This window comes from Palaemon carinicauda, chromosome 11 (genome assembly GCF_036898095.1).
Source record: "Palaemon carinicauda isolate YSFRI2023 chromosome 11, ASM3689809v2, whole genome shotgun sequence".
NCBI classification, from domain to species: domain Eukaryota; kingdom Metazoa; phylum Arthropoda; class Malacostraca; order Decapoda; family Palaemonidae; genus Palaemon; species Palaemon carinicauda.
This window is the reverse complement of record NC_090735.1, coordinates 140,477,863-140,501,102: the sequence shown is the minus strand read 5'-3', so window position 1 is coordinate 140,501,102 and position 23,240 is coordinate 140,477,863. Positions and strand designations below refer to the sequence as shown.

At 40.6% G+C, this 23,240-nt stretch overlaps 1 protein-coding gene across 1 annotated transcript in view; it reads left to right on the top strand.

The window, feature by feature from the left end:
- The window catches only part of LOC137649793 (proteasome assembly chaperone 1-like), a 164,374-nt gene extending 155,292 nt beyond the window's left edge, over nt 1-9,082 (top strand). The window contains exon 5 of the mRNA XM_068382736.1: nt 8,793-9,082. Coding sequence (XP_068238837.1) covers nt 8,793-9,010 — 218 coding nt within the window. The 3' untranslated portion in view covers nt 9,011-9,082. The remainder of the gene's footprint in view (nt 1-8,792) is intronic.
- Nucleotides 9,083-23,240: the final 14,158 nt, after the last annotated feature.

Sequence of the window (23,240 nt, the reverse complement as noted above, 5' to 3'; positions counted from 1 at the left end):
CTAGCGCGAGGGAGAATATCGGGAATCGCACGCTTGCGCGGAAGACTGATGGCACACAGGAGCGCGTACGGGAGACTGTGGGCGCACAGGAGCCCGTGCGGGAGACTGTTGGCCCGCTGAGCCCTCTTAATGAGAGAATGCCTTGATGAAGTCATTAAGCTTCAGCACGGCATTTAATTCCCGTGCTGAAACTTGGTGACGGGCAAGAGGGCTCTCGAACTTGGGGAAATTGCTCCCCCAGTTCGAATCTAAATTTCTCTCTTTTACCTTTTTCTTTTTCTCAATACTACTTCAACCTTATCCTAATTTCACAAACTTTCTTTACTCTTGCTTTCCAAACTCTATGAGAAAAATTTCCCTCATTATATGTGTGTATATATTATGTACATATATATTTATTTTTTTTTTTTTTCTTTTCTCCTATGGCTTGGATGTTTTCACATCCATTGTAGCCCCGGCGGGGATGTTCATACATCCTTTATTGCTGCCTGCTTTGATGAGTGGGAGGAGGTATCGCGGTTGGGAGGTGTTTGCATTCAAAGCTATATATGAGAGTATTGGATGATTTCAGCCATCCCGAAGATGGTTTGGACCTTTTTGGCGGAACTATTCTCAAGTGTTGGGTCTTCGGAATCCAGGGGGATCCAATGCTTGGGGTAGGACTCTCGGCTTTTGGCCGGAAGCCCGTCATTATAGATATGGGGAGGATGATTCCATAATTTCTTGGTCTCAGTCCTAACAGGCGGGTTCAGCTTACACCTGTGCCTCTATATCTGTTTTGATGCTATCCTTCGGGTAGGGTATGGAGTGGACCATCTGGGAAGTATACTCTCATTGTGCCGATAGTAGAGAGTGCAAATTTCCTTTCCGACGCGTGATGGCCTAGCATTCTCGAGCAGGTACATCAAACTAACTCTTTTCCCTCTCTTTACTATTATGGATTCTTTAAGGAACGAACCCCCATCCCCTGGATACGCTGACTCTCCCCCGGCACTGTTGACGACCTCTGCTAATGTGATAAGGGATAGCTCTGTTGATGACCTCGGAACGGGAAAGGACCATTCTACTGATATTTCTAAATCGAGTAATTTGGGTAACACGAGGAAACTTCGAATCCTCCATGTTACACAAATTTCAATAGAAACAAATTATGATGATCTATGTAAAGCATTTGAATGCTATGGATGCATAAAAGAAATAAGGATGAAACTTGAAGCTGAAACTTGGGATTCATGGATATCTTATAGTAGTTATGACGAAGCATTTAGTGCAATAAGTAATTTGAATAATATTAAAATTAATAACTTGAATGTCGCGGCTGCTCTCTGCGATAAGGTACCAAAAGATTTAGATGTGTACAGGCCTGCCGATTGGTTGGAAAAAGGCACAGATTTAGTCATGCCCTCCCAGAGAAATCCAAAACCACCGATGTGGCTTATAGCTGAATCAAAGGGGGTTACAGGGAATTATTTTAAAATATGCAAATTGATTCAGAAAAAAGTAGGAACTATTGCACCAGGCGATATATCTCGTTTCGGAAAAAATAGTTTCCTTATCCATGCCAAATCCAGTACACAGTCGGTAATATTGTCCAATATGAAAATAAATAATGATGACATTAAGTTAGATGTCAAACCCCACCTAAATTTTAGCTACGGAAGGGGCGTAGTTTTTAACAGAGACCTATATGATTTTACAGAGGAGGAGATACTGGCCATGTGTCCATTAAATGTTTGGAAAGTTCATAAAGTCCCAGGTACATCAATGATAATCCTTACGTTCCAGGATGCTGATGTACCTTTTCATATTATTATCGAGAACGAAAGGATTAAAGTAAGACCCTTCAAGCAGAAGCCATTGCAATGCTTTAATTGTTTTAAATTTGGGCACCCGTCCAAAGTTTGCAAAAATGAGAAGATGTGTGGTATTTGCTCCAAATCTTACCATGGAGAGTGTGCACTTGGAGCCAGGTGTTTAAATTGCAGCTCGAATCACAAATCCACAGACAAGATTTGCGAGCTATATAAGTTGGAGGAAGCTGCCCTCAACAAATCAAACTTAGAACACATAAGTGTGACCCATGCCAAAAGATTATTAAATAAATCAAATACATATGCTAAGGCATTAAAATCAAACCAACCTAGCACTGCCAATAGCTCCAAAAAAAGTATACTATCTGACAAAATGTCAAATAACGAGGTAACCTTATCACCTCCTGAGGCTTTACCACGGTGTATTAACACTAGGTCATTGCCCATTGCTGTACAGCCTTCAGCCGCCATTACAAAAAGTAATACAAACCTCTCTCAGGCCATGTCCTTGCCTGATCTGATGGAGGTTCCACTTAAGACTAACTTACCTGATGCACCTGTTGTGGGAAAGGTGCAAAAACCTCGAATCCCACCATCTATTAATCGCAAAAGAGAGAGACCTCCATCTCTCTCTCCACCCTCCATTAGAAACGTTAAGGTTATGACATCAAATAAATTTGATGTTTTGTCTGTTGATGTTTCTAATGAACCAGAAGATGGACTGAATAAATCAGAAATTCAAGTTGAGGTCCACCATCCACCTCAACAAATAGATAAAAAGAATACAAAGAAAAACACCAACGTTAAACCCAACATAACAAGACCACCTCTGAAGAAACCTACTGGTAATAATGTTACATTAAAAACTGCTAATGGGAAGACCTCATCCAAGATGTCTTCCAGAAATAATCCATAGTTTTCTCCTCCATTTTGCAATGGAACTGTCAGGGTTTGAGGGCCAAATATGAAGAACTTAAGCTCCTAATTCATGAGCATTCCCCCATAATTGTATGTCTACAGGAAAGTATGCTTGATTCTAACACTCCTAGTCCTCGAGAGTATGTTAGCTATAGAACACCATATAATCAACAAGCAGGGAGCCATGGCGGAAGTCTCATGTACATTCGTCGAGATGTTCCCCAAATACCCATGTCTATACGTACAACCCTGCAGGCAGTTGTTGTACAAATTGATATAGGGAGAAAATATACAATATGCTCTCTGTACTTACCTCCAAATGATAATATTTTATATGATGATTTAGCAGAGGTCATTCAACAACTCCCTCAACCTTTTCTCTTACTGGGAGATATGAATGGTAGACATCCTTTATGGGGTGATGTTTTGGCCAACACAAGGGGCAATATTATCTCATCAATTGTGGAGAATGAGGATGTGGGACTCCTTAATACAGGAGAGCCCACACACTTCCATGTTCAGACAGGTACTTTGTCATGCATTGACCTTTCAATTGCAAGCTCTAACTGCCTTCTTGATTTTGATTGGAGGACATTAGATGATTGGCATACTAGTGATCATGCACCAATCATTATAAACACCAACAAGGGTCCGCCTTTGCAAAGATCGCCACGTTGGAATCTAGACAAGGCAGACTGGGTTAAATTTTGTGAGCTAAGTGAAATCGAAGGGAGAGCAGAACAGTTTGAAAGTGTTGATGATGCCATAGACCTACTGAATGGAACTCTTCATACAGCAGGAGTCAATTCAATTCCCAAAACAACAGGGTTATTCAAACGACGACCAGTCCCGTGGTGGTCTTCAGAACTAACTGCACTCCACAGAGCCACAAGAAGATCTCTAACACGATTGCGTAGACGCAGAACTGATGAGAATTTAATAATGTACAAGAAATGTAGAGCACAGTTCCGTCGTGCCATGAAAGAAGCAAGGCGCCAGTCATGGATGTCTTTTGTTTCCTCTATTAACAGTAGAACACCACCATCTTCTGTGTGGAGGAAAGTAAAAAAGATAGCTGGCAAATTCACCCCCAACCCACCACCAGTGTTGAAGGTGAATGGCCAGTATGTAACTGAAGCAAATGAAGTTAGCAATGCCCTGGCTAATCATTTTTCAAATGTATCCAGCAAGTGTGAAGGAGCCCCTGGTCACCAGTATAGGAGCACTGAAGAAAAGAAAAATTTAAATTTTGCAACAAGAAGGGAAGAGTCGTATAATTCTCCTTTCACTGAAAGAGAATTTGATTCCGCACTTGCTCATTGCAACGATACAGCCCCTGGACCCGATGGAATTCCATATGCAATGATTAAACATGTACATTTTAATACAAAGCTATTTATTTTAAGCATTATTAATAGAATATGGCATGATCATAGCTACCCAAGTGTTTGGGAACTAGCCATTATTTTAGCCTTTTTAAAACCCGGTAAAGACAAGTTTTTAGCAGCAAACTATCGTCCTATTGCATTGACATCTTGTTTATGTAAAATCATGGAGAAGATGGTCAATGCAAGGCTGATATGGTACCTTGAAAAGAAAGGTATTTTATCACCGATTCAATGTGGATTCCGAAAAATGCACTCAACGACTGATGTGTTGATACGACTTGAGTCATCTATTTGTGAAGCCTTTGCTTCCAAACAGCACCATGTTACAGTATTTTTTTGACCTTGAAAAGGCATATGATACCACATGGAGATATGGTATTCTTAAAACCATTCATGAATTGGGATTGAGAGGAGAGCTGCCACTATTTATTCAGGCATTTCTTTCACGTAGAGTTTTTCAAGTGAGAGTGGGGGAAACTCTATCAGAGAGTAAGTGCCAGGAAGAAGGAGTTCCTCAGGGTAGTGTGCTGAGTGTAACCCTTTTTGCACTAGCAATTAATGGGATATCCTCAGCCATTCCCCAGGATGTTCTCTCAACATTATTTGTGGATGATCTCTCAATATCATTTGCTGGCACTAGAATGGCAATGGTTGAGAGAAAAATCCAACTCTCTATTGATAAAATTATCCAGTGGGCTGACATGAATGGATTTAAGTTCTCGACAAGTAAAACTACCATTGTCCATTTTTGTCGTATCCGGGGAGTACATCCAGACCCGGATATATACATTAAAGGTCAACGGATACCATGTGTATCGGAAACCAAATTTTTAGGTTTGATATTTGACTGTAGACTTACATGGGTTTCTCACCTAAAAGCGCTAAAAGCTAAATGTGTTGAAGCTCTGAATATCTTAAAAGTATTGTCCCATACATCATGGGGGGCAGACCGCAATACTATTTTAAAATTATACAAGGCCTTGATTTTTTCCAAAATTAGTTATGGTTGTGAGGTATATTCTTCAGCCACCCCAAGCCGGTTAAAAATATTAGACTCGATACATCATGCAGGTATTAGATTATCTACTGGAGCTTTTAAAACCTCGCCTATCCCAAGTCTCCTTGTTGATGCTGGAGAGTTACCTCTAGACCTTTACCGAATGTCTTCCATTCTTCGGTATTGGTTTAGATTGCAAAGACTCCCTAGCTCTCTAGCCTTTCAGACTGCAAGCCTTGTAAGACATGCATCATACTTTGAGTTGCACCCAAAATCTCCTCAACCTTATGGCTTTCGGGTGAAACGATTTTTAAGTAGTCTGGATATAATTAGAAATAAGGTACTTCCATTCAAGGTATCATCAACACCTCCATGGAAATTACCTGACATATCATTTTGTAAATACTTTATTGGAGTTAAGAAGAATATGACTGACTTAGAATCCAGGTCTCTTTTTATGGAACATGTCGAAGAACATAGGGGATCGACTTTTATATATACTGATGGCTCCAAATCTGATGCTGGCGTTGGATTTGGAGTACATAGTAATGATTTTAATTGTAGAGGTGCACTTCCTCTAACAGCTTCCATATTTACTGCCGAACTGTATGGCATATTAACCGCTATTGAGAAAATAGCTTTGGAAAAGGAGGGTAATTTTACAGTTTTTAGTGATGCAAGGAGTGTTCTTCGAGCTTTAGAAGTTTTTAATTCTAGTAACCCTCTAGTTTTAAAGATTTTAGAATGGCTTTTTATTATTGGACGGAAAGGTATAACTGTTCGATTTTGTTGGGTTCCAGCACATGTAGGTGTGTCTGGGAATGAGAAGGCAGATTTACTGGCGAAGAATGCGGCATCCGAGTTGTTACCAAGGAGGTATCCCATTCCATGTAACGATCTCCTACCTTACATCAAGAAATTGGTATGTGATAAATGGCAACAGCACTGGGACAGTCAAGACGGCAATAAAATGAGGGAAGTAACAAATATCATATCACCTTGGAGGTATAACATGATTCCCCGAAAATGGGAGACGACTCTTTGTCGTCTCCGTATTGGTCACACACGGTTGACACACGAGTTTCTGCTGAAGGGCCAACACCAACCGTATTGCGAGGACTGCTTAGTACCTTTAACAGTGAGGCATTTGTTGACCGAATGCCCTAATTTTACTAACTTAAGAAATAGATATCTGTTTGAGGCTCAAGGTGAGGATGGCAGGTTTATCCTTGCCAAGATTCTTGGACATGATGTGTCTTACTATGCGAGCGGAATTTTTAGATTTATTTCAGAAGCAGGTCTTCTGAAAACTATTTAACTATTTTAATGACTTCTTAATTTTTATGGTTTTAATCGAATTCTCTTTTAATTTTCATATACAGTAAATGGTATCGGCGTCAATGACCTTAGATGTCAGGATGCCAGAAAACTTTCAATCAATCAATTGGCCCGCTGAGCATTCTCACGCGCGGGAGACTGTTGGCGCGCTGAATATTCTTGCCGCAGGATCGGGGCGTTGAGTGCGCGAGCGAGAGTTCGCATGTGCCTGAAGCAGTCGTAGGGCGAGCGCGCGCAGGAGAAAGACCCCTGGCGCGCGTCAGAATGAGGGCACGCAGCTGCAGGAGAGGATGGGCGAGGGCGTGCGCGCGTATCCTCAAGGATGCGTGCAGGTGATGGCGAGCGCTGGCAAGCGGTGGCGTGATGGTGAGCGCTGGCGCGGGGGGGGAAGTCAACTAGGTTCACTTCCCAACAGCGCCCAGATCAGAAGATCGTGGGCACGCAGGAGAGATGACTGCTGGGCGTGGGCGCTGGCGCGCGGGAGAAGATCACTGGCGCGTAGGGGAGTGCTGGCGCGCAGGAGAGCATTGACGCGCAGGTGAGGGTTTGCGCGCAGCTGGGCACGGGCGTGCGTCTGTCTGCTCGGGCAAAGCCTGGCGCGCAGGAGAACGTGGGCGCGTATGCTCATGAGTGCATGCATAGCGCGTATGGGATGTATGCGGGCGTTGGCGCATACGCCCTTGATGCTATATTAGGGTTAGTTGACGAGGCCTGACAAGCGTGAAAGTCAGGTTTCGTTGGCGCGTAGCGCATCTGTCGGGTGGAAGGTTGACGTGTCCTTTGAAAGGACGACCTTCCACCGAAGGGGATCGCGAATAATCCACAGACAGGTCCAGGACCAAAGCAGGAATAGTTGGTGATTGATGACGAGGCTCCTCTGCTGGGGACTGCAACGAAGATGTAGAACCAAAGAGGCGCCTCCTCACCGCAGGTGAAGGAAGGCCTCTCTGGCGAAGAGGAAGGCAAGCCTTGCGACGAATGCGCACTCTGGGGGCCGTAGGATCAGCAAGCTGACCTTCTGCAGTCCTCCGAAGAGGAGTCTCTGTAAGTGAACTCCCCCGAGGCGGAGAAACACTAGCAGGAGAGACTGATGGACTTAGTTTCTCCCTTGTTGGTTGAACAGGACCGGGGGAAACTAAGCCGTCAGCTACTGTAGGGTTTGAAGAGGCAGAGGTGATGGGTGATACCGCATTGGATACCTCTGACACCACAACATCGACAATCGACAAAGGATCAATCTCCGCGGAGGCGGCGATTGCTTGACAGCGGCACCCAATTGGATGTAGTCAAGTAAAACTTCCTTGGAAGGCAAACCCTCGAGCCCCAAGGAAGACCAAAGCTGAAACAAAGGGATTAGTGACAAATCCTCCCCCGGGTGGAGAAGTGGAGCTGCTTTGCTAGGGGAAGCAACGCCATCTCTTGAACCCCGAGTTTGGTAAACAGTACAACGGTCTACGCTACCACTCGACGGTCTCTCGAAAGAGACCGACCGAGTGGGAGCTTCGGAGGTGGTTTTGAGCAACGGAAGAAGAGGCCTTGGGTTTTTCTCCTTTCAAAGAAACCTTCGAAGGAGAAATATCCCGTTTGGACTTCTTCTTCCATCGCCGCGAAAACCTCTCCCACTGGGAGATAGACCACTCCCTACACTCACTATACTTGTTATCGCTATCACACCGTTGGCCCCTACAGGAAGGACAAAGGGCGTAAGGATCGGTCTCGACCGCCGACATGAATGTTCCACAGGGGCGGTCGGGGAATCCTGGGCAGGGGCGCATAATAGCAGAGGCCAACTTCACACACAAAACTGTAAAAGAAAAAGCAAAAAAGCATTAATAGCTGCCAATGATGGCGAGGATGACAGCGGACACGTCCGACTACCATCTGAGCCGAGTGCAAAGTGAGCTCAAGCACAGGTGTGTGCGTGTGCGTGTGTGTGTGTGTGTGTGTGTGTGTGTGTGTGTGTGTGTGGGTGGGCGGGGGGGGGGGGTGGTTAGCATGCTACCCTCCCCTACCCCCGCTAACTAGCGGTGTGGGTAAAATAAACCCTCGTTAAATTTTAATGGCTCGTCATTTCAGCTACGCCGAAAGTAATACCCCTATTAAATAGCATGGTTTGTATTCCAGTTATGGAACAATTTTGATTTTTAGAAATGAAGAGAGGGATTTTCCACTCCTCGCATAAGAGGATGGTTATATTCTATGAATTCAGTCTTTCATGTGTTGTTGTAAAGTGCCTGAAGAGGGTTCAGATGTCTACTCATGTGTAAGACAAATTGCTATCTTTATGAAAATCATATTTTAGTGTATACATTGTAGCTTACAATAATTTTTCTTTTGCAGTACTGACTCGGTGCATTGTGGAAAAACGACCATGTGTGGCGTATCCTGTATTCACAGAAACATATTCTACGGCTGACTTAGACTTGGTAGTTGATTCATTAATCAAAGTATTCAATTGTAATCCCTTTAAAAGTATTGTATCTTCTGTAGACCAAAGTAAACTGCACCAATATAGGGAAAGAAATTTACGAAAGGATGTGTTGTACAGATACATGTGATTTGAAGCCCAAGATGGAAAATAGTTTTCTTGCGTACTCTATTGCATTACAAATAAACTTTCAATTATGAAATTTTTATTTCTATCCCCTGCTCAGGTCTGAAACCTCTTAAGTATATTGAATAGAGAACAAGCATAGAATTGAAAATGTATTGGTTTATTTTTTAAATATTTTTTTAATATGTAGCTTTCTTGCTGGTGTTTATACTAAAAATCTACTATACTATTTTTGCTATCTTGTTGAACAATCATATAAAAATGAAAAATTTGGAAATAACTTTATTTTTCCTAACTATACAAACCTTTAAGCTCTGTACCTAGGAGATATATCTTGGCAACAGCTGAAACTAACCACAAGACTTTTAGCGAGGTGTAACTACCCACTGCTAGTTAGTTAGGGGTAGCTGGCCAACCTGCTCACAACTGCACTGGTAACATTTCAAGTCACTCTGAAATTGCGTGCAGTACATCTCCAGGGGGGGGGGGGGGTTTGATGGTGGGACCAGTATGTGTAGAGCTCAAGGTTTGTATTGTTAGCAAAAGTACAAATTTCCCAACTTCATTTGTTCCGGAACTATGTACAAATCCTTCTCTTTACCTAGGAGACTTGCCTCTAGGTGGATGGAAGTCCTAAACCAACTGGCTGATTTTCTGACCAGGGGTGTTACTCTGTGCTCCGCACGATCTAAATGGAGACACCCTCACATCCTGTTAACTCTCAAAATGTGTGAGAGAGCTAACAGTCTGGACAATCTGCGAGGTTGTGAATGAAGTGAATACTGTGGCTTGACCAGGTGTGGAATTATTATTTGGAGTTTTACTCCACACTTAACCTAGCCATTACCTAACTCCCTCTTGCTGGGAGGACAGGGATGTAACAAATGCATCTCATATTTTAGGCTATGCAAGCGATAGGATTGCTACCTGTTGGAGGAGGTCAGATTGCAGACTTCCACGAGTGCTGTGCCCCAAGAGGGAAAGATGAAGGAAGAAGAGGCAAGTCACTCCACCGTTCATCCCAGACTCATCCCGATTAATGTCTGCCCCGGACCGACTGCTACCTGTCCTGCAAGGGAATTGAGGCCTCTCAAGGGGCCCGGCCGGTATGCCAATACAGTGAACCCTCGTTTATCGCGGTAGATAGGTTCCAGACGCGGGCGCGATAGGTGAAAATCCGCGAAGTAGTGACATATTTACCTATTTATTTAACATGTATATTCGGACTTTTAAAACCTTCCCTTGTACGTAGTACTGTTAACAAACTACCCTTTAATGTACAGAACACTTAATGCATGTACTACAGTACCCTAAACTAAAACAGGCACAAATATTAAAGGCGATTTTATATCATGCGTTTCCTAAACACCTAAAAAGCACGATAAAAAATGGCAACCAATGTTTTGTTTACGTTTATCTCTGATCATAATGAAGAAACAAACTCATTTAGTGTACTGTACACATATATGTATAGGTTAGTTTTTGCATCGATTATATTGATGTATACAGTATGTTGATTTTGTTATTACCAATGTTTTACTTAATTTTCCTTAGGACTTCCAAATGAAATGTTTTTCTTTATGATGCCGCCTGAAACGACGGCGTCATAAAGTACGCTCAGTAAACAACCACGCTCAGAACAAAGAAGGCATTTAACGCGCATGATGAAAGTAATAAATAATGATATTTACAGTAAAAGCTTTTAGAAAATATGTTATTACAAATATTATTTACCGTATCTATATAAAATCATACAGTACATACTGTACGTAGCAAAGCAGGAAAACAATTTACGAGAGAGAGAGAGAGAGAGAGAGAGAGAGAGAGAGAGAGAGATTGTTTTACGTACGTAAATGTAAATTTTAAACAAAAAAAATATGATAGGCTTTTAAAACCTTCCCTTTAACTTAATGCATACAGTACTAAACTATAAAACAGGCACAAATATTAAAATGTTTAAGTAAAAAATAAAGATTGTTACTGTACTCACCACGAAAGAAGTTCAAGAAAAACTTGAATGATGATGGCGATGAATTTGCTGCACAGTAGAAATGATGATGATGAAGCTGATGATGTCTTCTACTGTGCAGCCAATAATAGTATTTTACGTCTCTTCAGACGGAGGTGTCTTTTCCTGGGACACCTCTTCAACTTCTTCCTGAGACACTTCTTCAATTTCTTCTGAGGGCATTGTGATCGGAAGTTGCTGCCGCTGCTTCTTTTTTCGCAAGAGCATCCTGTAGGGAGCCATGTGTTCATCGATCTTGGTGCAGAATTGTACAGAACGAACCATATCCTCGTCCCACTCCTGCGACATTTCTTTCACCTCATTCGCAAGCTTGCAGAGCTTGGCAAGCCGTTCTAATGTTAAGACCGTTTCTTCGACATTTTCTTGGATCTCTTCCTGTGTTTCACTGTCTTCACTGCCCGATTTCGTCAGGTCTTCGAGGTCTGCGGCCGCGTAACTTCTACTGTCTTTTAACATAGTATCGAGAAGCGTCACCTTCTCAGCAATCGTCATCATCTTTCGGTGCTGTTTAGGCTCACTACCAGCCTTAGTAGAAGCAGAAGGCTTGGGAGGCATTGTACAGTAGGGTTTAACAGAAAGTTCAACAAAAAGTTCAACTTAAAACAGTCACGCACAGCACAGATTAAAGTTCACAATTAACAACGTCAACACAGCGATACAGCGGGAGACAAAGTGACCGCGGAAAGAGATGCTGCGGGTTGGAGAAGCGGTCAAAACACCAATCAGAGGCTAGATTACAAAACTTGAGTTCTGATTCGTCATCTATCAGCGCTTGAACCAATCACAACCCGTCTTACAGTGCTATGATGCGTTGGTTACCTACTCATAGAAGATGCCCCGCGCATACTGAACATACGTAGATTAAGTACAATACCGTAATAATAATAAATAATGATAATAATACTGTACAGTAATAATAATAATAATGATAATAATAATAACAATAATAATTTTATTAACAACAACAACAATAATAATAATAATAACAATAATAATAATACAGCTTTACGTACGCTATTTTACGCCTCTCTCTCTCTCTCTCTCTCTCTCTCTCTCTCTCTCTCGTACGCTTATTCGAAATGTGATTTTTGCAACAAAGAATATTATTGGATGCAGTACTACGTACGTATACATACAAAAGATTCATGGAAAAGAAGCATATCCATTACAGTACACACCATTCTAATATGGTATGACTGCATCTGATTTGCGTTTCATGTTCGATTTAATTTTACTACGTACTGTATACAGTACTGAATTATCGTATGATCACATTCTCTTTTCGTGTTTTATTTCTTTCTGTGCTTAATTATATGTCATATGTAATGCAATGAACAATCAGTAAGAGCAGATATTACTAATTACAGTATTAATGGAATTACAGGTAACGAAATATCGTATTTGGGGTCTTCAGATATTGCGGTATTTTCGAAATTTCCGGAAAATCCGCGATATGTATATATATATAGGTTATGGAAAAACCCCGCGAAGTGGTGAATCCGCGATTGTCGAACCGCGAAGTAGCGAGGGTTCACTGTACAGTAAATGGGGTATATGACGAAAAACGCAAAATCCTGAAAAAAATAATTGAGCTTCGTATGGCAATGGAGAATGTGTATGTGAAATATTTTGTCAAAATTCCTCTTACTTTCATAGTTACAGGTACATGATAATTAGTAAAAGTAACTCAATAGGCCAAAAACATTGATCCCTACGAGAAAATGGCACAGGCCAAATCACTCTTATTTATCATGCCTCCCGCAGGAGGTGGCTTTCGCTTGTAAAGAAGCGAGAAAGGCTGCAAGAGATCGGCTGTACTGTACAAGCAACCATTTCAGGAGAAACTAGTTTTCCCTTCCAAATGAAAGAATTAAAACACTTCTTCAGAATAGATTAATCACCAAAAATCTTCAAAGACTTTCTCAATAAGCCAATGTTTTGTGCAATTGAAGAAGACAAAGAACTCTTGTGTTTCTCAAAAGTAAATTTGCTGTCAAGAATCACACGTAAAATTTCATAAGTCATATACAAAGTTAAAGAAACATTATCAATGATGATATCCTGATGTTGAAGAGCCACTGTCCTTGACCTACTTACAATCATACTTTGAGTTTTGTTAGGATTCAACTTCATATCCCATAACTTGCTCTACACACTAATTTTAGCTAGAACTCTTGTAAGGGATTCAGCAAACCCAGTTCTACATTTAGGAAATGGAATTGATGCAAAGAGAGTAGCATCATCTGCATATATAACAGGCTTGTTTTCTAGGCCAAACCAAATGTCATGTGTATATAGTATGAAAAGTAATGGGCCAAGAACACCTGAGGAACACCAGATATCACATTCCTATACTCACTATGGTGCTCATTAACAACAACTCTGCGTGATTTTACTTAAAAATTAAATAATGATGCTAAGAAACTACCCACCCACTCCCAACTGTTTGAGTTTGAAAAACAAGGGCCTTATGATTAACACAGTCAATAGCAGCACTAAAATCAAGGCCAATCTCATGAACTTCCTGACCAAAATCAATGGATTTCTGTACAGCATTGGAGATTGTAAGAAGGGCATCACATGCTCCAAGGCCTGTGGGAAAACCAAATTGCTAAATAGGGAACAGATGATTATCTTCAGCAAACCTATTAGGACGTTTTGCCAAAGGTCGTTCAAAAACTTTAGATAATATAGGTTATAGAAATTGACTGGTAATCAGTTGGACGGAGCTACCACAAGCAAATTTACACAGTGGAGTAATATTACCAATTCTCCAACAAGTGCTAAAAGCTACTCTTCTTGCTAACTTGTGCAAAATAAGATAACTTTGGAGCTAAGAAATCTGCAGTCTTTATAAAAAAACAAAACAAAAAATACCATTTGGGTCTATACCTCCATAAGCAAGGTCCATCAAGACAGGTTTAATTTCACAAGATATAAAAGCTAAACTAGTTAGTTTAGCCTCGGGAAAACAGGAATTAGGAAGTTCAAGTTTCTCATTACTCTTCTTACTGTCAAACACATCAGCCAAAAGGGTTGATTTTCCTTTGAACAGTGAGTGACAGAGCCACCTGGTTTAAGTAAAGGAGGAATTGTTACATCTACACCAAAGAATGCAGATTTAAGGGTAGTCCACCACTTATGTTCCTGAGTTGTATCGGAAAGGGTTTCTTTTATGGTTAAATTGTATTCTTTTTCAGTTGAAGTATAAACTCTCTGAGCAAAAGCTCTAAGCTTAGTATAGTTATTCCAGGTCAAATTTGATCTGCTACCCTTCCAATGATGATAGGCCTCCTGCTTCTCCAAGTAAGCACGTCTACAATCATCACTGAACCATGGTTTGTCCTTCACTCGGTACCTTAGCACACGAGAAGGGATACACCTATCAATTATGTTGACTAGATTCTCATTCAAAGGGACAACAGGATCAACACTACTATACAATTGCGAGCAATTCAAGCCCAAAAGATCATGCAAAATACCATTCCAGTCTGCTTAAGATTTCATATAAATCTTACATGAGTGTGATACATCAGGGACAGGCTGCTCAGTCTTCACTACTAATGAAATCAAGGCATGATCAGATGTCCCAACTGGAGAACCAACCTTCCTTGTTATAACGTCCAAGGAATCAGTGTAAACGAGGTCCAAGGAGTTACCAGACCTGTGAGTAGCTTCACTTATGATTTGCATACAGCCTGATTCAGAGGCAAAGTCTAAAGCTCTTAAGCCATGGAAATTGGTAGGAGAAACAGAATTTAACCATTCCCTATGGTGAGCATTGAAATCACCAACAAAGACAAAAGAGTTCTTTCTACCATCTTCTTGTATCTTAGCCATAATGGTAAGATGACAATCGAAGATAGAATCGGCCATATCTGGATTCCGGTAGATCGAACACAAATAAAAGTTGTTATGCCGACCACAAACTTTTATTACCTGAATCTCATGACATCCACATTCATAACAGAACTTATGAGAAGCAGGGTACTCAGTCCTAATATACACCGCCATTCCCCTGGCCCTAGGGATGACATCGCGTTTCAACATTACTGTATTGGCTTCTTAAAACCAGTTATGAGGAGCTCAGATGAGTGCCTCATATTAGAAACCAAAGTTTTCTGAGCACAAAAGAATATCACTGTCTGGACGCAACAGTAAGGTCTTGAATATTTGCATGAAGACCGCAAATATTGCAATACAGTAGACGACATTGACTAAATCTAGGGCGTACTGGTCCCGGATTTTGCTCAATGTCTCCAGACAGCATAAGAATTAATGGTAATAAAAAAAATACATCATACTTAAAAACTACATTAACAAGAATGATAAAAACAAAATGTACAGAAATACAAATTAAGTGATTGATCAAACCCATAGATTAGAGAAAAAAAGTCAGAAAAACTGGTCAACACGGGGGAGCCAATACACCATGCAAGGCTAAATACTTTCTAGGATAGCCACTTCAACTAGTAAAGGGAGGACAGTAAGGATGGTTTTAAAAAGAAAAAGAATCAGATAAGAAAAAGACAGCCTCTTGATAAACCACCAGGCATCCACCTACTTGAGAGATGTTAGATGCACCAGCAGCTTTGCCACTGATGTACTGTCAATTTGTCTCTCTACAGAAAGCTCTGGGCTACTCTGTCTCTATCCAATCGGAAAGACCTTGCCTAGTGTGGTCTTGACCGAAGGTGGAAATGTCTGAGGATATTCGGTCTGTGAAGGAGAAGCTACCTTCCCTTCCAAAGGAACATGCCGTTCCTCTTTGTGAAGTATACTGACTGCACGGAGGGCGATGGTAAGGTGCGTTGGCTTTTAAGGCTGCGGGAGACAGGTTGTACTAGCTACTTACCAGTGAGGAAAATATTTTCCTCTTCGATCATCTGAAAATGGGGAGGATCTGGACTAACCGTGTCAACCTATTACCCCATAGGGTAGTCAACAATTTCCCAGAATTGTGACTGTTGTTCCCTACCCTAAGGATTAGCTAGTTCCAATGAGTGGAACAAAAGACCTTGACTCTCAAGCGAAAGAAATTCTCCTCGGTTACTCCCGAGAGACCGAGAGATTGTGTAGCAAGTAACATCTTCAAGATGTGCAACCAGTTGCATGCGCGTGCTATGAATGGGGGGGGGGGGGGGGAAGAATCCTGTCCTCCACCTGCCTCCGATAAGGTGGGAGTTAGGGAGTAGGTATTCTTACAGAACAGTAAACCAGAGTAGCCAGTACTCCCAAGGAGAGGATGTTATTACTGCGAATCTCCTTAGCGATTACTGTTGGGCAAGTGAACAGTCGGTAATAACCAATCACACACAACTCGTTCTGAAAGGTAGATAGAGACATATCTACAATCTATTGTTGGATAGTTAATATACAGTATGTAGTTAATATATGCTTAAGTCCATCTACGAACCAGTATCACAGACCGGGGAGGCGGACAAACATACGTGTGCCCAAATTATTAGTTGTGTCCATAATTCGACTGGAGAATGTTGATCAATGTTCACAATCGAGACCTCCTCTTTCCTATGAATGATGAAAACGTTAGTATTTCTTTGTTTCCAATCAGCTAAAAAGGCAGAACCTACTTGTGAGTAGACCACCCATGTCTAGTTACGTTAAGGTAGAAGGGTAATGCATGACCTGATTTCCCGTAAGGAGTACAGCCATCAACACTAATAACTTATTAGAGAATGGAGTTCTAATTGTATGATGGTCTATGGTACTGTACTTGTCAATAGAAAGATCGCTTGCTCACATGCGCATGCCCATGTGTGTGGTCCCGCATGCGTAACTTATTTGCCTCCGGGTAACCAATTGAAAAAAAGTCTGAGCCCACTTGCGGGAATAATGTACTGAATGTGCGACAAATGGCAACATTATTGCCCTAGGAATTTCATCGTCGACTAGCTGTAGCTTATTTCTTAAGATGTGAGCGCATGCACCCTCAAATAAAAAACAAAAAGAACATACAGCTAGCATAGCGACCATCCCTCCGTGGTTTGCCTGTCTGCCTTGTGGGAGGGGTTTGCTAACATTCTTAAACATGAGAAGTTAACAACGTTTGTCTGGCCGCCTTGGGAGCAGAGCTTGCTAATGTTCATAAATGTAATGAGAAGCAGACAACGTTTGTCTGGCCGCTATGTGGGTGGGGCTTGCTATCGTTTGTAAATGTAGTAAGAAACTGACATAGTTTGTTGGGCTTGAGCTTGCTATCATTCGTAAATGTAAGCAGAAACTAATAATGTTTTCTTCAGACTAGAGGCTTGAGAAAATAACTTTGTAAGGGTATGTCTCACCATCTCGTTGTGCTAGTGCTCCGAAGAGCTATCCATTCCACAGGGAAACACAGCCCGAAAAAATGAGCACAAAGGATCATGTTTCATGAAACTCGCCGTCTAACGAGAACTCGTTGTGCACAGGGGCACAATGACCGCATGCGGCGGGCTCAAGCAATTGGTAGTTAAGCGTATTTGTGGCAATAACCCTGAGGTTTTGTCTTGAGGATGCATGCACCACAGAAGGAGCTCGTTTCAGCCTTTATATGGAGTTTTAATAAACGCCTGTAGTTGTGTAAAACTTCTCAGGGATGAGAGTTTCCCATAAAAACGTGTAGTCTCACATGTAAGGGGTTGTTGGCCCAGAACACAAACACTAAGCAAGTTTGTATAGGTTTGCCAGCGAAAGCTTGTTTGTAGGCGAGAATCAGCAACGCTGGCAAGCGTCCGCAAATGCTGGCAAGCGCTCGCGAACGACAGCGAGAATCAGTGAAAGCCATCTGATACTAGCGAGCGCTGGCCAGGTAGAGCATTGAATCCTACCTTTACATCTAGACACAGTAGTGCACACTAGCGCTGGCAAGGAGGGTCTCGCAATTCTACCATGGGTACTAAGGCAAGGCGAGTGTCTCGCAAACCTGCCATGGGTACTAAGGCAAGGCAAGGGTCTCACAAACCCGCTATAGGTACGAAGTGAGACGAGCAACATGGGTTGCTTGCAGACCTTCGTCAGGCAGAAGAGCTCGTCCACCAACCTCACTAGAGCTCAGTAGGTGGGTGTGCAATACTCATATGACTTCTCTGCAAAACGTATGTCCTCCAAGTACTTCTACTCATCCTACTCCCCAAAGGTGGATGGTGAGTAGCCTTGTGTCATTCCCTCGAAAGAAAAAGAGAAAGGCTGTGCTGAACTTGAAGACCAGTTGTTACTCCCTTGTTAGACTTTGAAACTATGAGGCGCAGGTCCCGAAGGGCTTGGCCTCACAAAGCTTGTGAGGTTCTAAGAGCTTTGTTGTGCCCAAAGGCACGATGTGGCAATAACCCTCAAGAGTCGCTATGGTTACAACCCGTATCGCACAACATCTTGCTCCCATCCAGAGCGGCAAACATACCTTCATATATGGTTTAAAGGCATCCACGCTGTTTGGGGTTATCCTGTTCATCGTGTAAACGTTAGCTGGTTTATTTTCCTTGTCGACCTTTCACTTTTGATTCTTCGTCTTCGTATTCAGTGGAGTTAAATTACCCTTAACCACTTGGACGACTGCTTTCGGTGAGTTCGACCAACATTCCTTACTGATATGGCTTTTTTTGCCGCACTTATAACAGACAATATTAATCTTCTGCACGTCTTTCACAACACCTAAAGGAGGACGATGCGACGATTGTTGCTGCTGTGGTACTATCCAATTCTGCTGTAACTATTGAACTTGTTCCCACAGTTATTACTGAATTGGTTTCCATGGTTCGGAGAATACTTGACACTTGGTCAGAACGACGGTTGAAACTTGATACCCGAGGGAAGTTTACCACTGATAATATTATAATTTTCACCCAGCGAAGCAGCTCTATCAAGTTTCTTCACCTCTCTCTCTCTCTCTCAAATACGTTCGAATATGTTCAGGAATTCCTCGTAAATATTGTTCCAGCACTATCAATTCTTCTAAATCGGCCATCTCTCTCACTTTGGTAGCCTCAACCATCTCTTAACCCTGGAACGGTACGGTGGGTCGTCCGCGACCCCGAGCGTCAAAAAAAAAAGAGGTTTTTCTCACGTGACTCACCCCCGTGACTGAATTTGTGGGTGATCGACCTACAGTAGGTGTCTCGCCTACACGCTCTAGTAGTGTCCAGATGTGCATTGCTGTAGCTGTACTCCTTCCCCGATTTCTGAGACGCATCGGGGTCGAGCGCGACCGAGTTTACCCTTCTAAGGTAATTTGCATAAATATCAAAGTTATTACGTATTATGAAATTGTCGTAGAATGGTGCAACTTGTATAGGTTATCAGTTGTGGAAAGTCTTGGTGGATTGTTTGGCTACCATGTGCATGATTTTTTTTTTTAGTTAAAATGTCGTTCATGACCACGAGGACCATTTTACCGAGTGCCCCTTTTTAATATTTTTTCATTTTTTTGCCAAGTAATTTTTCCGTAAGATATTGCCAAATAGTGTCGTAAAACTTTTGCTTTTTTAGTGTTGGAAAGTGTGTCTAGATGATCTGGCTACCCATGAGTGACTTTGTTTCTGTCAGATACGACGTAGTTATTGGTATATTGGGTATTTAACTGCGGTTGCCAATTTCTGTTTTTTTTCAATATTTGTAAAAATTTACTACGTAGTAAGGAATTGCCGTATATAATTGATTTTTTTTTTCATGTTTATGTGTTAGAAAGTGTGCCTTGATGGTTGGGCTAACACGCGCATGTCTTTTTTTTTTATCTGAGATGCCGTATATTAGAATATTGGGCCTTTTACCGCGAGTGCCCCTTTTTCATTTTTTTGCTAAGTCATTTTTCCGTAAGATATTGCCAAATAGCGTCGTAAAACTTTTGCTTTTTTAGTGTTGGAAAGTGTGTCTAGATGATCTGGCTACCCATGCGTGACTTTGTTTTTGTCAGATACGACGTAGTTATTGGTATATTGGGTATTTAACTGCGGTTGCCAATTTCTGTTTTTTTCAATATTTGTAAAAATTTACTACGTAGTAAGGAATTGCCGTATATTATTGATTTTTTTTCATGTTTATGTGTTAGAAAGTGTGCCTTGATGGTTGGGCTAACACGTGCATGTCTTTTTTTTTTATCTGAGATGCCGTATATTAGAATATTGGGCATTTTTCCGCGAGTGCCCCTTTTTATTTGTTTTGCATTTTTTTGGTTAGTCATGTTACCATAAGGAATTGGCAAGTAGTGTCGCAAAACTTATATTTTTATAGTGTTGGAAAGTGTTTCTAGATGATCTGGCTACCCATGCCTATTTTCTTTTAGCCAGATATAGCGTATATATAGGTATGTGTTCAATTTTCCTGTGATTGCCATTTTTTCGTTTTTTCCCATTTCTTTCAAAATTACTACGTACTAAGGAACTATCACAGAGTAATGATTCATTTAGATGTTTATTTGTCGGAAAATGTGCCTTGATGGTTTGCCTAGCACGTGGCTGAAATTTTTTTTCTGAAATGCGTATAATAAAATGTTGGCCATTTTTCCGCGAGTGCCCCTTTTTATTTGTTTTTCATTTTTTTGCTTAGTCATGTTACCGTAAGGAATTGGCAAGAAGTGTCGCAAAACTTATATTTTTATAGTGTTGGAAAGTGTTTCTAGATGATCTGGCTACCCATGCCTATCTTTTTTTTTAGCCAGATATGGCGTATATATAGGTATGTGTTCGATTTTCCTGTGATTGCCATTTTTTCGTTTTTTCCCATTTCTTTCAAAATTACTACGTACTAAGGAACTATCACAGAGTAATGATTCATTTATATGTTTATTTGTTGGAAAATGTGCCTTGATGGTTTGCCTAGCACGTGGCTGAATTTTTTTTTTTTTCTGAAATGCCGTATATTGGAATGGCCATTTTTCCGCGAGTGCCCCTTTTTATTTGTTTTGCATTTTTTTGCTTAGTCATGTTACCGTAAGGAATTGGCAAGTAGTGTCGCAAAAGTTATAATTTTATAGTGTTGGAAAGTGTTCCTAGATGATCTGGCTACCCATGCCTATCTTTTTTTTTAGCCAGATATGGCGTATATATAGGTATGTGTTCGATTTTCCTGTGATTGCCATTTTTTCGTTTTTTCCCATTTCTTTCAAAATTACTACGTACTAAGGAACTATCACAGAGTAATCATTCATTTAGATGTTTATTTGTCGGAAAATGTGCCTTGATGGTTTGCCTAGCACGTGGCTGAATTTTTTTTTTTCTGAAATGCCGTATATTAGAATGTTAGCCATTTTTCCGCGAGTGCCCCTTTTTATTTGTTTTGCATTTTTTTGCTTAGTCATGTTACCGTAAGGAATTGGCAAGTGGTGTCGCAAAACTTATATTTTTATAGTGTTGGAAAGTGTTTCTAGATGATCTGGCTACCCATGCCTATCTTTTTTTCAGCCAGATATGGCATATATATAGGTATGTGTTCGATTTTCCGGTGATTGCCATTTTTTCGTTTTTTCCCATTTCTTTCAAAATTACTACGTACTAAGGAACTATCACAGAGTAATGATTCATTTAGATGTTTATTTGTCGGAAAATGTGCCTTGATGGTTTGCCTAGTACGTGGCTGAAATTTTTTTTTCTGAAATGCCGTATATTAGAATGTTGGCCATTTTTCTGCGAGTGCCCCTTTTTATTTGTTTTGCATTTTTTTGCTTAGTCATGTTACCGTAAGGAATTGGCAAGTAGTGTCGCAAAACTTGTATTTTTATAGTGTTGGAAAGTGTTTCTAGATGATCTGGCTACCCATGCCTATCTTTATTTTTAGCCAGATATGGCGTATATATAGGTATGTGTTCGACTTTCCTGCGATTGCCACTTTTTCGTTTTTTCCCATTTCTTTCAAAATTACTACGTACTAAGGAACTATCACAGAGTAATGATTCCTCTAGATGTTTATTTGTCGTAAAATTTTGTTTATTTCTATTTTGATTGAATATCATCAAATTTTTTTTAGCTAAAATATTATATTGTTTTACATTTTTTTTTTTTTTATTTCCCATCAAAAAAATTTTTTGGGGTCAGAATTTTAATTTTATAGTCGTAAAATAATCGACAATTATCCATCAACCCACCATACAGTTTTTATGCATATCCAAGAATAATTAGATTAGTAAATAACACCTTGAAATTGACATACCCTTCCTACATTTCAAGTGGCAGATTAGGGAGTCTGAGTCAGTGTGGTTGGCGGCCATTTTGTGGACATATCCGAAGCGTAAGTTGCCCTATCTATATATATATATTCTTGTTCCCTATAGAATTTGTGATATTTTGGTATATTCTTACCTGCATAAATATCATATATATTAAATATATGTATTTTTTTTACGAAATTTCTAAGTACAGTACTCAAAAAATTACCTTTAGATATGGCCCCTGATATAAATGTAATTTACAAAATAATGAAGATTTTTTTACATATTTCTATTTTAGGATAACATATGTTTGTTCCCTAAAAAAATTAGCCACTTCCTATTTCATTTGGGTACCCAAAAAAAATCATGAAATTTGGACAGATTTTTTTGGCCAAAAAAAGTTACCCTTTTTTTCTCATTTCAGATCTTCACCTCCATGGGTCTGACTTCATCCAAAATACATCAAGATGTGTCCTAAACATTCAAGAATCAATTCCTAAAAGGATTTGTGTATATATGTATAAACTTTTTTTATGAATTTTTATGTAAGGTCTTTTTTTCTACTTAATTTTTTAAAATATTTATAATGAATAGTTTTTCTGCAGATGAGTAGTATTTATCTTTACAGTTGTTTTAAGCATTCATTGAAGTTTTTTTTGCCAAAAGAAAATAGGGGGTTACTGCAAAAACTGATTTTTCAAGAATTTTTTTTTGGCGTCGGGGTCGCGCGCGTCCGAGTATACCATTAAAGGGGTGTCCGAGGAGCGTACCTATCCAGGGTTAAAACATTGTCGTACCTGATAAGCGTAATCCAGGTTAGTCATTTTCTCGTCCTTCCGCAAACTTTGAAAACTTTCATTATACAGTAATATTCAGGGGTCATCTGATACACTTGCAGCACACTCCTCTTACCTTCTTGATACTACTTCCTCTAGTCCTGAGATGAGGCAAGATACGCAATGCGTCCTTTTCCAATAAGGACACTCTGCACTGACACAGGCCAATCATCTTCTGGCTATTCCATCGTCAACACGACTGTTTCAAAATGATCGAAGAACTCGTCGGGAGCTGCTT